General features: G+C 36.5%; 1 protein-coding gene across 4 annotated transcripts; it reads left to right on the top strand.

Moving 5' to 3' along the window:
* Positions 1–4,567: 4,567 nt before the first annotated feature.
* On the top strand, positions 4,568–10,208 carry LOC127948592 (activating transcription factor 7-interacting protein 2). Of its 4 annotated transcripts, none has more exons than XM_052545117.1 (12): positions 4,568–5,010; positions 5,646–5,737; positions 6,358–6,489; positions 6,705–6,791; positions 6,940–7,019; positions 8,622–8,674; positions 8,766–8,824; positions 9,031–9,073; positions 9,169–9,215; positions 9,308–9,371; positions 9,472–9,530; positions 9,618–10,208. In XM_052545117.1, exons 2-12 carry the CDS (start codon positions 5,648–5,650, stop codon positions 10,017–10,019), a joined length of 1,116 nt encoding a protein of 371 aa, XP_052401077.1. In that variant the 5' UTR covers positions 4,568–5,010; positions 5,646–5,647; the 3' UTR covers positions 10,020–10,208. The 4 variants fall into 4 exon arrangements, with proteins under 4 accessions (XP_052401077.1, XP_052401088.1, XP_052401066.1 ...); XM_052545128.1 differs by lacking the exon at positions 4,568–5,010 and adding an exon at positions 5,134–5,365 and having other exon boundaries at positions 9,172–9,215; XM_052545106.1 differs by lacking the exon at positions 4,568–5,010 and adding an exon at positions 5,134–5,365.
* Positions 10,209–12,404: the final 2,196 nt, after the last annotated feature.

The following is a 12,404-nucleotide window of genomic DNA, read 5'->3' as shown; positions in this document are numbered from 1 at the left end:
GTACATTAAAAACATTTTAAACAATATTAAATGTCAGTGTATTCTGTAAATTTGTAATGAACATTTTTCAATTATCAATTCTAACTGTAGTTAGAACAGTCTGGAGTGTTTATGAGTATGTGATGTGCATTTATGATGTCAGGAGTGTTTCATATGAGTATGTGTTTGCGCTCTCCCCTCCCAGCTCCTTGTCTTTTCCCTTCTCCCCTCTGTGCTCTCCCTCTCTTTTCTCTTGTCTTAACTCTCTCTCTAAATATATGAGTTTGAGTTTGGTCTGCCCTGTCTACGGTACAGAATGCATTTGGGAGAAGTTATACTTCTGCAAGATGCACTCCTAATATGTACAGAACTTCCTGACTATATTCCCATTTTATATAACACACATATGTAGGCTAATTAAAGATCCCATTTTACGCGCTTTTTTGAAGCTTTGGTTGTGTTTACAATGTGCAATATAACATCTGTTCATGTTTCGCGTGTAAAAAAAACAGTATTTTTCACACAATTCACCTATCTGTATAGAGCTGTTTTCACTGTCATAAAAACGGGCTGATGACTTCCCATAGACCGTAAAAGAAATGGACACAGCGACCCCATTCAGTTGAGACAAGTGAAGCCCATTTTTAGCGTTTTTTAGCACTTCCGTTTCTGACGCGCAGACTCAAACGAAGCTTGACGACGTCAGCAACCTGTCTGACAGATGTAAATCTTCTAGTAGCTGTGCGTGCAAACTGCCATCGTTAATCTTGCAGAGACGGCGAGCTTGAGCGGGGAGTTCTTTGTCGTGAGTGAGCAGGAGTAAGTATTCTGATTAATTATTGTGTATAGTATTTTAAAATGTAACGCCAGTATGCCATATTAAGTTAATTGCCTGCGAGCTTCTCCTCCTGTCTGTACGGTAATGCAACAGAGACTCGAGTGGTTATGACGCAATTGTTAGCCTATTTTTTACAAAAACTCTTTATACGGGGCCATAATGTAACATAGAAGGTAATGGAGCCCTTTATACATTGTCGTGTATCTTTAGAAATAAATAATGGACAAACGGAGTCTTTAAACGCCTCAGATGTAAAGTTATTTGCTGTCAAAGTGACGCCAAAATGAATGGGAGTCAATGGGAATGCTAACGCAAGTGAAGTTCTGCTAAAAGATGGCAGCCCCCACCCGACTTCAACTTCCGGTCGAGTTCCTTGCCGCCTGTGACTTCCTTGGTCTATACAGCCTCTCCTTCAGAAATACGTAACAGGTTCTGATTGGGCCAGCGGTACCTGTGTTGTGATTCGACAGCAGCTGAGAGCAGGCTGCCCTCCTGGTAACGTGATTGGGCTAGAACATACGTGTTGGAGATGTATTTATAGTCACAGGAGCGTTTTTACTGACGAGATCCGCATGAAAATCGCATTCGTTTTTTTGCACAGCCCTAACATCTAGTTAACAAAGCTAAACGGCGTTGCCCCTTTGTGTAATAAGTTACAGAAACTATTAAACACACGAACTTACATAATAAACTACACTTACCAGTGGTGGTCCATAAACAACGCCTTCTCCAGACAAAGAGGGAACTGCTCCATCTTTCAAGAATAATCTTTGTGCGAAACCGGCATTAAAGTTGGCATGAAATCAAATTTGACAAATCTTCTTTTTATATGTAATATTGTAGTGTTTATTATAAATGATTTATCTGTGCACTTCATAATTTTTTAAAAATTCATGTAACCTTATAATCTTTAATCAAATACATTACCCTACCATCCCCCCTCGAAACGACCTCTCTTCTCTTTCGGTCATGTGCCATGGCGAAAGGGTGCGGCCAGAGCCGATGAGGGTGCGGCTATAGGTGTCTGTCTCGTTTCTGCACCACCTCTCAGAGAAACTCTCAAGGGTGAACTTGACCAACAACTTCACTCGACTTGCGGGAAGCTCGTATAAATATGGGCTGATTCCTGCCTGAAAATTTAGCTCCTCGTTCTCGTCGCAGGGATCCTCAATAAAAAATCCTTCATGGGAGGGTAACAGTGGAGAGCCCGATGGAGAGAAATCCTCCACAACTGAATGTAAACCGAGCGGCAACCTCTCGCTCTCTCTCGTGAAGCCAATAAGGAAGTGACTAAAACTGCAATTCATCGACTTGCCGCTTGAGGCTGGCTGCTAAAGGGAGTCAGTCCCATAGACTCCCCATGTTAAAATGCCCAACTTTACAGCAGAAAAAAACATGTTTACTGCCTGGTTCAAAAAATGATTTTGGTCTATATTGCTAATTTTGCCCTGTGTTAATTTTTAACTGTGAGGGGGGTGAATTTTTTTATAACTCATCCGTTTAAATAATATTAATCCCTAAAGTTCTGCATAATTAAGGGCGTGGCCACTTGAGTGACAGGTGGATTGCCGCTGCTGACAATGCCGTCGCGTTAGGTGGGCGTGGCTTCAGCAATCAGCTCCCGCCTTTTTGCCCATTTTCGATTATCCGGGAGAGTCGCGCGATGACGTGCTGCCAAGATGGCGACAGCCCGCTCTGCACACTTTAGGCTTCAAAACCGCTATTGAGGAGTCTATGGGTGACGTCACGGACACTACGTCCATATTTTTTTACAGTCTATGAGGTAAACTAGCATTCAAATCTGCTTCCATTTTGTTTGCAATGCCCAACCTCCAACGATGCAATCAATTCCCCGATGGACGAAACCAAGCCCCGCCCTACATTTTTTTCTAATTTCAGAAGCCATTTAACTTGGATATACGTCACAGCAAAGAAAAAACTGAAAAAGTTGTCCACAGCAAGCTGTCCTCAGCAAAATGAGATGCACATAGTTTTACATGTGGATTATAATTTTCGGGAAACGAGTTAAACATAAATTGTAACCATTAATCTCCAAGTACAGCGTTCCTGGGAAGCCCAAACAAAGATGATTGGACTCCAAGATAAAAATAAAAAAAAACAGCGTTTCAACGACATGGCGACAAAAACAAACAGCTCTTCCTTCTTCTCCGTTGGAGCGCAACAAGGCCACGCCCCCCTGTTTGTGAATTCATGTGGGTGGTGGTTAGTCAAAAAAACTGTTTTAGTGACGTCATTACTACAGGAACTAGAGGGCTGTAGCTAGTCCAAACGGGTCGTTTTTTTGCTTGGCATTGAACTTTGAGCTTTAGAATTTTACAGATATTATTTATACTCTAACAACAACATTACACACTAACTAAAGTTTAAAACATGGGATCACGAAGAAGGGGACCTTTAATATATTATTGGTTGAAAGGATACACACAATAACCCGACTCTTCTGGCAAAACCAAATACTGTATATAAAACATAAAACATTTCACATGTAGTCAAAATCAAACAAGACTTTCAAATCATACACATATTAGTCAATATTATATGCAGTAAAGATCACTAATTAAAAAGTACAACAAAAAAATCTGAACACATTGTCCAGTGCATGTATTTACAAAAAAATGTTTTATTGTATACAGTATACAAATATTTTTAAATAAAACACACACACTAACAAAAGATATCAAACATAAGTTTCATGAATATATCAAAAATGCATATCTATGTATATATATATATATATATATATATATATATATATATATATATATATATATATATATATATATATATATATGCAAGAGACGAAGTGATGATAAAAAAGGAGCATTATTTATGTAGTAGTCATAGCTGTGTCTCAATGCTCAGACTTCATGAATACAGCATTCTGACTCAAGAACGGTGTCTTTTCTTGGAATCACTGGTAAAACAATCCATACTGACAGAACAATAAGTGCACATATCATAGCTCTCACGCCACAGAGTCCAGGATGTTTCATAAGATGCCATGATCGTCTCTGTGGCTCCATTTCGCTGTCGTTGATCTGCTTACTCAAGTCCAGCTTGTGCTGCTACATGTTCAGCTCTCACTCAGTCTGTGCCTGTCTTTCCCAGGACACATTTATTTGTCAATCCTCTCGTCAAATCAAGTTTGCAAAACAATGGAAAGTTACAACAGGCCTGAGATAAGAGCCATGTTAACCTTCATATTCACATTCTTACAATAAACCAATGTTTTATTTGCTGTGTTTGCTGAGTTCACCATTTTTAGTAGAAAAAAATAAAACTTAATATGAATGTCACTATTTGTTATTGGCCAGTTTCAGCACATAATCCTTTACTAGTTAATAGATGGACAAAATCCACCCTAAGTGAGTCGTTACTGAATTAGCCACACTTCACAGCCACATTCTGTATAAGTTATTTAAAAATAACCACCCTGCAATGGTCTGGGAATGTTATTTTATGGTTGCAAAAAAAATTTATATATATATCACACACACACACACACACACACACAAACGTGAACTTTCTCTATAAGTTATATTTAGGTTATTTTAAAAATAAACAACCTGCAACATTCTGGGAGCGTTATTTTATGGTTACAATTTTATTTTATTTTTTTTTACATACAAATAACATTTCCCTAACGTTAGTACTATTTGGTTCCCAAAAAATAACCAAACGGGAACCAAAAACATTTAGGGGAACATTCTGTGTTTGCAGGGGAGCCCCTCACTTCAGAACACAAGATCCAGGAGGCCAAACCATAGACAGTAAAAGAAACACCCCCCCAGGATCTTGTGTTCTGCAGTGAGGACCATCTCGCTCCATCAGGGAAATCCTCGATTACTCCTTTTGTTCCCCACTATCTACTCACTTTGGTTTTCAGTTAATTACGATTGGATGACCGCTCTGACCGAATCGTTATTAATCCCATTCGAGAACGAATCGTTTAGACCAGATTTGTGAACCATAGCAACTAATTCACTAAAACGATTCGACTCAAAAGAACCTTCCATTCACAATGCGGGCATTGATAATGTTACCCACTACCTTTCGTAGCGGGACTTATATTATTTAAAGAAACAGGAAATCCCCTGTAGGGACCATGCACACTAAGCTGATCAGTAGCTAGGACGCGTTCGACACTCTGTTTAAGTTGGAAAGCAGTGCAGGTAGGTTGGTTTTGAAAATGTCTTTCGTTTTGTTGAGAGGACGCAGAGCAAACGACGTCATACATTAGAATTCGCGGGCTCCGTTTGGAATTTGTTACGCGCGTTGTATGGCAAGCCCAGAGTCAGTGGGTTTTCAAAACGCGTTATACTTAATGTTATTTGTGGTGATAGAAAACGTACCGATTTAGTAAGCAATATGGATTGTACATTTCAGTGTTTAAAGTATTAATGGCGTCGAATGTAGTTACGTTTCTGAACAAACGCCGTTTATCATAAGTGAGGCTAGAGATGTCGTAACTCTTGTACACAAGAGAGCTTGTTGTTTCCGAAAACTGTTAAAGAACGCCACTTCCGGGTTTGTCTGATTCATTGTGTATATGTGTTTATGTATAAAAAGCACAAGATTGTCATCGATGACATGATTTGAGCCAGTTGTCTGTATTAGTAAAGATAAATACAATGGCTACGAATGAATCTAGTTTTCTGTTTTATCTGAAACAAAGTACAAAATGTAATGTTTACATTGAAGGTGGTAATAGAACTAATGCTTTATTCCATCTCAAATTTGTTTGGTTTTCATCATGAAATGTAATGATCATTCGAAATGAAATGAGCTTTGCATCTGTACTGCTTAGGTATGAAAAGGTCCAGATATGAAGACGACTCTGGCACAATACACTTGGTTCAGGAAAGTGGGCAGAAGGCGAACAAGCTCCCTCGATCCGAGGCAAGTTGTCTTTCAGTTCATGAGCTGTTACTGTAAAAGTGTATTTACTTTCTGAAACAAGGCGTTTCTCAAATGATTGGACGTTCTTTTGAATTAAATTATATTCTGTCAAAACAATTACCAACCAAAAAGATTTAAAATGCAATACAGCATCACAAAATGTGCATCACCCTTTTTCAGGCAACTAATATAAAATAAACATGGACATCTAGGGTAAAAAGCATGTACATCATGTGCATAAAATGAAAGCTTATTTATTTACAGTATGTCGTTTGATATAAGTATGGTCAGGTATTTTACTGACTGTATTCTGTTCTAATTATTACATAGTTACTTTTGAAACTGCGTTATTGTACTATTTTTTGAGGTTTTTACTTTTTTGTTGTTGAAATATTGTACTGTCTTCAAAACAGTTCATTCAAAAAAGAATATTCTGTCATCATTTACTCACCCGCAAGCTGTTCCAAGCCTGTATCAGTTAATTTTTTTCTTTATAACAAGGAAAATGGTACTCATTGACTTTAAATTCAATATTGATCATACAAACCAGCTGTACACTTGTGTGCATGTTTCCAGAACTGCGTATGATCTCACCCTATTCATAACCTGTTTATTCATAGGTTGAAAAGATGATTTCAGATAAGGTTGTGTCTGCAGTCGAGCAGTCAGACTACAAGATGAAGAATCTGATGGAGAGAATCAATGAGGTGAATGGTGAACCCAAATACGATGTCAGAATCAAGAAACTGGAAGTAAGTGACCAGCTTTCCCATTTCTGTGGACTTCAGAAGTTCATTTGCATTTTTAGCTCTCTCTGATGATTTCAATACTGAAATACATTGAAATATATGTTTGTATTAATTCACTTACTAATCCATATTACTGTAGTGCCCTGTCAGTATGGTCAGTAACCACAATACATATTGTCCATGTTATCAATTGGTGTTAATTTTTTTTTTTTTTGCAGGCCCATGTAATGAAGATAAAACGAAGGGGAGATGCCATATTTGCATATATTAGAAAGTTCAGATCCTTGGGGATTTCTCACAGTCCGGTATGAACTAGATTATTAGATTTATTTGTAGAACAAAAGTTTGAAAATAATAATAATACCAAAACATTTATGAATCTGACTTTTATTGTTGTAATTATAACTCATCACTGTTTCATTTTTTTTTCTTTCTTTTCTTTCTTTTTAACAGTCTCCTCCTCCTTTAAGTCCTTCTCCCATGCAGCCACAGCAATGCATCTCTCCAGCTGAACTAATAAACAATATATCCAGGTATTCTGGACATATAATAAACTTCATTCATAATATATCAGTGGCACCAATAAAGTAAAATATGGAGTCTGTAGGCCTTTTGGTGTGGGTCCGTACATGCTTTAATGCTGCAGACTGATGCCTTCCAACCTGAAAATGATGCAGAAGCAGCAAGTCTGCAGATTGAATGACAGTCACTAAAATATTCCATTTACTGTTTAATCAGAAGATATTCTATTAGAATGGTCAAAGGGAATCATCTCAGTTGTCCCCTGTTGTCCTTTTTCTTTTCGGTGAGTTGTTTTTAAAGTTAGTAATGATTCAAGGCTGGAGTCTTGGCACCTTTCCATTTCTTTTCTTTCTCTGAGGTGCTGTATGCCAAATAGCATTTCTTCACTTTCATATGTGAGGCTGTTGCAGTCTTATAAACTAGTGTGATTCACTGGAGAAGCATTCATTGCTGCTTAATATTTGTGTTCCAGGGCCAACAAAGCATATTCATTCAAACCACAGATTACAGCTATTTGTTTTCTTAGCGTCTGTTTAATTGTTGAATCACCACAATCACGATTCACTGTAAGAACTCCAGTGCAATGTACAGAAACCGGAGGTGCTTGGCTTTTCTGTCCCCAGATTTTTCTGTGATGTGAAAATGCTTAAAACAAGAAAATTGCCTTATAGTGATTTAAATGTAATAGTAATAACAAAGAGTTAATAAATATGGTACTAATCAAATCGGCCCAAATGCAGCTCTGTTTGATTGATCTGCTAGAGATGCTGCAATATTAAAGGATATCAAGGTTTTTTTGTTTTTTGTTTTTTTACACATTTTAAACTTCCTTTAGTGTGTGTAATGTTGTTGTTTAGACATCACAATATCCTTAATTTTAAATTCCCACCCAAGGCATACAGCAAAAGATAATAGGGAGCAAGGCATGGTTGATTTGCGTTAGTAGTGTATCACCACCATAACCAAGAGACACTGTTTCACAGATCTATTATACTGGTACACATGCAACCTGTTCATGTTCACGGACGTAAGCGACTATGTTTATGTGAACTTTGTGTGTTTTTAGCTTAACCGTGAGTACATTTGACAGTTGATGTGAAGTTGACTTCTGGGGACACCTGAGATTTGTATTACTTCTTGTTAGAAGGGGCATAATAGGACCCCTTAAAATTATGACCTATATCATTAAGCCAATATTAAAATTTAATCTTTATGAAAAAAAAAAAACTTTAGGGATCATAAAGTTATCTACATTATGAAAAAATGGATGTAATTGTATTTTTTATTAATTTTTATTTTTTTATTTTTTTTTGTGCTAACGATTTCTTTTATCTGTCCTATTCAATAAGTGTTTTTAATTTTAAATGAGCATTGGGCAATCAAGTTGTGAAAAGATTGGGGATTTGTGAATGGACAATTAATGTATATTTGTGCATTATTATTAATATTATTTGATTATTAATATTATATATTACTATATAAATGTGTTGTTTGAGTGCAGAATTCAGATTTCAGGACTTATTATATATATATATATATATATATATATATATATATATATATATATATATTTAATATTTCTATTATTAATATTTTTTTTATTTTTTTTACAGAAGTTCAGTCAATGGAGGGTGTTTCAGTAACAGCGCGTCAGTGTCATCCGCAGGTCTTGTTGCTATTATAATTGTTTATTTCTGACCTCAAAAATGTTAAACATTTATATTGTACCATTAAAATGATCGTTTTTGCACCAATAGACAATGATTGTGAGATGACCACATTGAGAAGACCAAAGATGGGGTTCTGGCAGAGTTTGGTAACTGTTTCTTTCAATGTCTTATCATTAATCATTACTTGGCTTTTGTTTTTGTTCTTGGAGGATTTGTATTTTTATAGTATTGTAATATGTGGCTCATGTGATTCATGATGACATGTTGAGACTGTGCTGGGGACTATAGATTACCGTTGTTTATCTATGCACATCAAAATGGAAAAAAAAACTCCTAATTTCTTTATTTTCAGAAGTCTAAGAATCAGATTGTTGACCTTACAGAAGAAGACCAAGGTATCTGATCTTAAATAAAAATCCAATGAGGTTATAAATAATGCTCTGTTGTACTGACTGTATAGTGGGCATGATGTGTTTTTGTTCTGGTCCAGCAGACAGACTGAATGAAGAGAGCCCGGTTACCCAACTATCGGATCCGGTACACCATCATTCTCTCACTCGGTGTATCTCTCATTCTAGCTGTGCATTTTCAGACTGTTCCATAGTAGTTTCCACATTTGTGCCTTGCAGATATTGGTACCTTCGAAACCAGAACAATCAAAACCCTCAAGCACACCACCTATAGCCATTAAAGGTATGTCTTTGTCATGTGTCTTTTTTCTAAAATTATGGTTAATTGAAGACACAAACAATTATTTAGGCCTTGTTTTAATGTCATTTTTGTTAATTAACAGAAGAAAATCCAAGTGGTATGGAGGAAGACTGTGTCAGTTCTTCAGTACAGTTGGAAGAGGTATGCTAATGCTTTCTATGTGCTATTATTATCAGTAAGTTTATATCATAACATCCACAACATTCAGTTTCTACCTTTCATTCATAGGAGGACTGGCACTCAAAACTCCATCCATTCCCAGACACTCCATTTCCCAATGAGCTTCCAGTTATTGCTGCCTCTTATAACTTGCCCCAGAAGCCAGTGGTGAAACTAGCTCGGATTGGAACCGCACAAGAACTAGGCATCGCGTGGAACGTTGATCAGAAAGATCCACATGTTGCAGAGATGGATTGCTACTTCATTTATGTTTCCCATGAACAAAAAAATGGCACTTTTTCAGGATGGAAGTGCCTTGGAGAGATCAAAGCCATGCCTCTTCCTATGGCCTGCAAGTTGTCAGACTGTAAAGGAGATAAACGACTGTGCTTTATCGTTGTGGGGAAGGATATATTTGCCCGTTATGGGCCATACAGTGAAATACACACTGTTACACCAGGACAAATGTGATTCTGAAAAATATTTGGAATATTTAATGTTTCAGTTTCTTATAAGATATTGAGTTGGGTACAAATAAAGTTAAAGCTGCTGTTTTTTTTTTTTCACTGAAGAAAATCCAAGTTTCAAAAAAGTATCAGAGAGCCATGTAAGTCATTCTTCTTATTTGAATCTCACTAAAACAACAGCATTAAGAAAGAAGCTGCTGTCTTGTATTGTTTAACAAAGCAGACATCATCCATAATAGGCTGCAGTGAAATCTTTAGTACATAAAGCTCAAAAGGGAAATGTATGTAAATGATTAATTACAATTATTTATATAAGCTGGCACTAGTAACTGTAGCAGAATTAAATTGCCAACTAATCTGTGCATCCAGCAAACATTGTCGTGGCCACAGACAATACTTTCATACAGTATTAATGCATTAGAGCATGTAGCAAAATCGGAATCGTAAAGGGTCATCGAGTTGTAATTTGTGCACAAGAGTTTTATTAACTACACACTAATGCAAACTAGTCTAACAAACAAACATACAATCACTCATACAGGGGAAAGGGCATTTGGAGATTTGATGGATGATACCATCAGGAAAACCCAAGAATGGAGCTATTAAAAAAAAGAGTCAGTTAACGCCTGAGTAAAACCATCAGTTTATAACGAGGTCTATAGCTTATACTAAACCTCTGTTTCGTTTATTTTAAAGTATGATAACGTGCATTTCCTTGGTCTGGAATGAGCGTCTGGATGAAAAATCTTGATGGTTTGGAGGTTCGGTGGTGTAGGAGTCGTGATCATGTTTTGAGGGGTGATGAATTCCAAAGGTGTCTTGACTCGATGGTGATTGGGAGTTTCTTCCTAGTGGAAAGTGACAAGAGCAAAAAGAGACATCAGATGAGATCCTAATATCTTTGGTGAATAGAAAGTCAAGGCACGAGGCCTGGGGCAGACTCAGGGGTCCAAGATATTTCTAGCTCACATACTCTTAACAGGAGAAAGGAAAGCAGATCAAGAGAGGAGATGGAACTGTGTATGGGCTTTTTAAAGTATTTTTAAAGAGACAGTTCACACCTCTCAGGATGGGCTTGTTCAATGAGAAAGGCTGAAATTCCAAGCGGGAGGAAATTACAACCCTTTGTGAAAACATGGCAATTTGGAAAATGGAATTCAAGTGGGGGTTCAAAAGAAGAATCTTCAAGATTCTTAGAATATTAATGTATTGCTTATGTAACAACTTATAATATACACTCTCATTTAGATCGTCAGAGGAAGAATTCATAGATACTAAACTTGGTAGGATTACATGTACAAGTAGTTCTATCACAAGCATGCATAAAACAGTATACAAGACAAAAGGACAATATACAAAAACAGTAACGACATACACAATGACCTGAAGTATATGTGTGTTCATTCAAAGAAAGTTTTTTTTTTGTCATTTCTATAGCAGTATGTCAGACATGTTTACCTGTTTACATGTCTTGCTGAGGTGTCGCGGTTGCCATGGCATCCTGCATCTAGTATGTTTATTGGCTGAGGGGTCTGTGATCATTTGTTGATTTACTGAATAATTGATTTGTTAAATCGAACGAAAAATGGTGTGTCTGGTCCAGATGCTACAAAACTGATTGTTATAGTTTAACGTACATGGCAGAAATCCGTTTCTGAGACAAGATTTGTTTTCTGTAATGACCACATTTGAGGATTCTACTTCATTCTGCTATAGAAATCAATATAACACTATACCAGTCATTCTCAAAAATGTCGACTTCTGACTTACAGATGTTAAAGTTATGAATTCTGTTGAGTTCTATTCTCTGCCTTAAAAGGTGATGACATTATAATGCGGTCAATCGCAAAAAAAAAAAAAAAAAAAAAAATCGCAACTATTAAAGGAGTCATGACCTGAAAAACAAAATTTCCTTTAATCTTTTGACATATGACAGGTCAAGACTATGGCTGAGTTCGATATCGCATACTCAATGAGCAGGTACTTAATTACCTAACTTAAGTACCTAATTATCGAGTGCTAAAAGAGTATACGTACTCCAAAGCCAAATCTCGTTCAGTATGAATGCAAACTTCATCCGCCATTGTAGTGTTATTAATATTTAGGGTTGGTTAAAATTGTTACATTTTAACTCTACTAATATGACCCACAGTTTTATCCTTAAAGATATTCTATTTTATTATGAAAACCCCAATATTGTTGTATTTTTAATATGTTGTTAATTTCTTTTTTATGGGCAAACATTTTTTATATACAAGCAAAACTGGCTTATTCCCTGTTTTTCTTGTTGAATTTAAATCCCTTTGTTTCACCCCTCAGCTTATCAATAACAAAAACAACAAATGTAATTTTTCGATTCATTATGGTTATATGAATATTACGATTATGC

The sequence above is a fragment of the Carassius gibelio genome, chromosome A3 (assembly GCF_023724105.1).
Source record: "Carassius gibelio isolate Cgi1373 ecotype wild population from Czech Republic chromosome A3, carGib1.2-hapl.c, whole genome shotgun sequence".
Classification (NCBI taxonomy): Eukaryota; Metazoa; Chordata; class Actinopteri; order Cypriniformes; family Cyprinidae; genus Carassius; species Carassius gibelio.
Note: the sequence above shows the minus strand (reverse complement) of the source record. Positions and strands in the feature narration are given on the sequence as shown.

What these genes read in the sequence shown, in the direction of transcription:
- LOC127948592 (XM_052545096.1), top strand. Translation starts at nt 5,470, where the DNA reads ATGGCTACGAATGAATCTAGTTTTCTGTTTTATCTGAAACAAAGTACA. An exon ending in ATGTAATGTTTACATTGAAG is followed by an intron (nt 5,540 to 5,645) that starts GTGGTAATAGAA and finishes TGTACTGCTTAG; the next exon opens with GTATGAAAAGGTCCAGATAT. An exon ending in CTTCAGTACAGTTGGAAGAG is followed by an intron (nt 9,531 to 9,617) that starts GTATGCTAATGC and finishes TTTCATTCATAG; the next exon opens with GAGGACTGGCACTCAAAACT.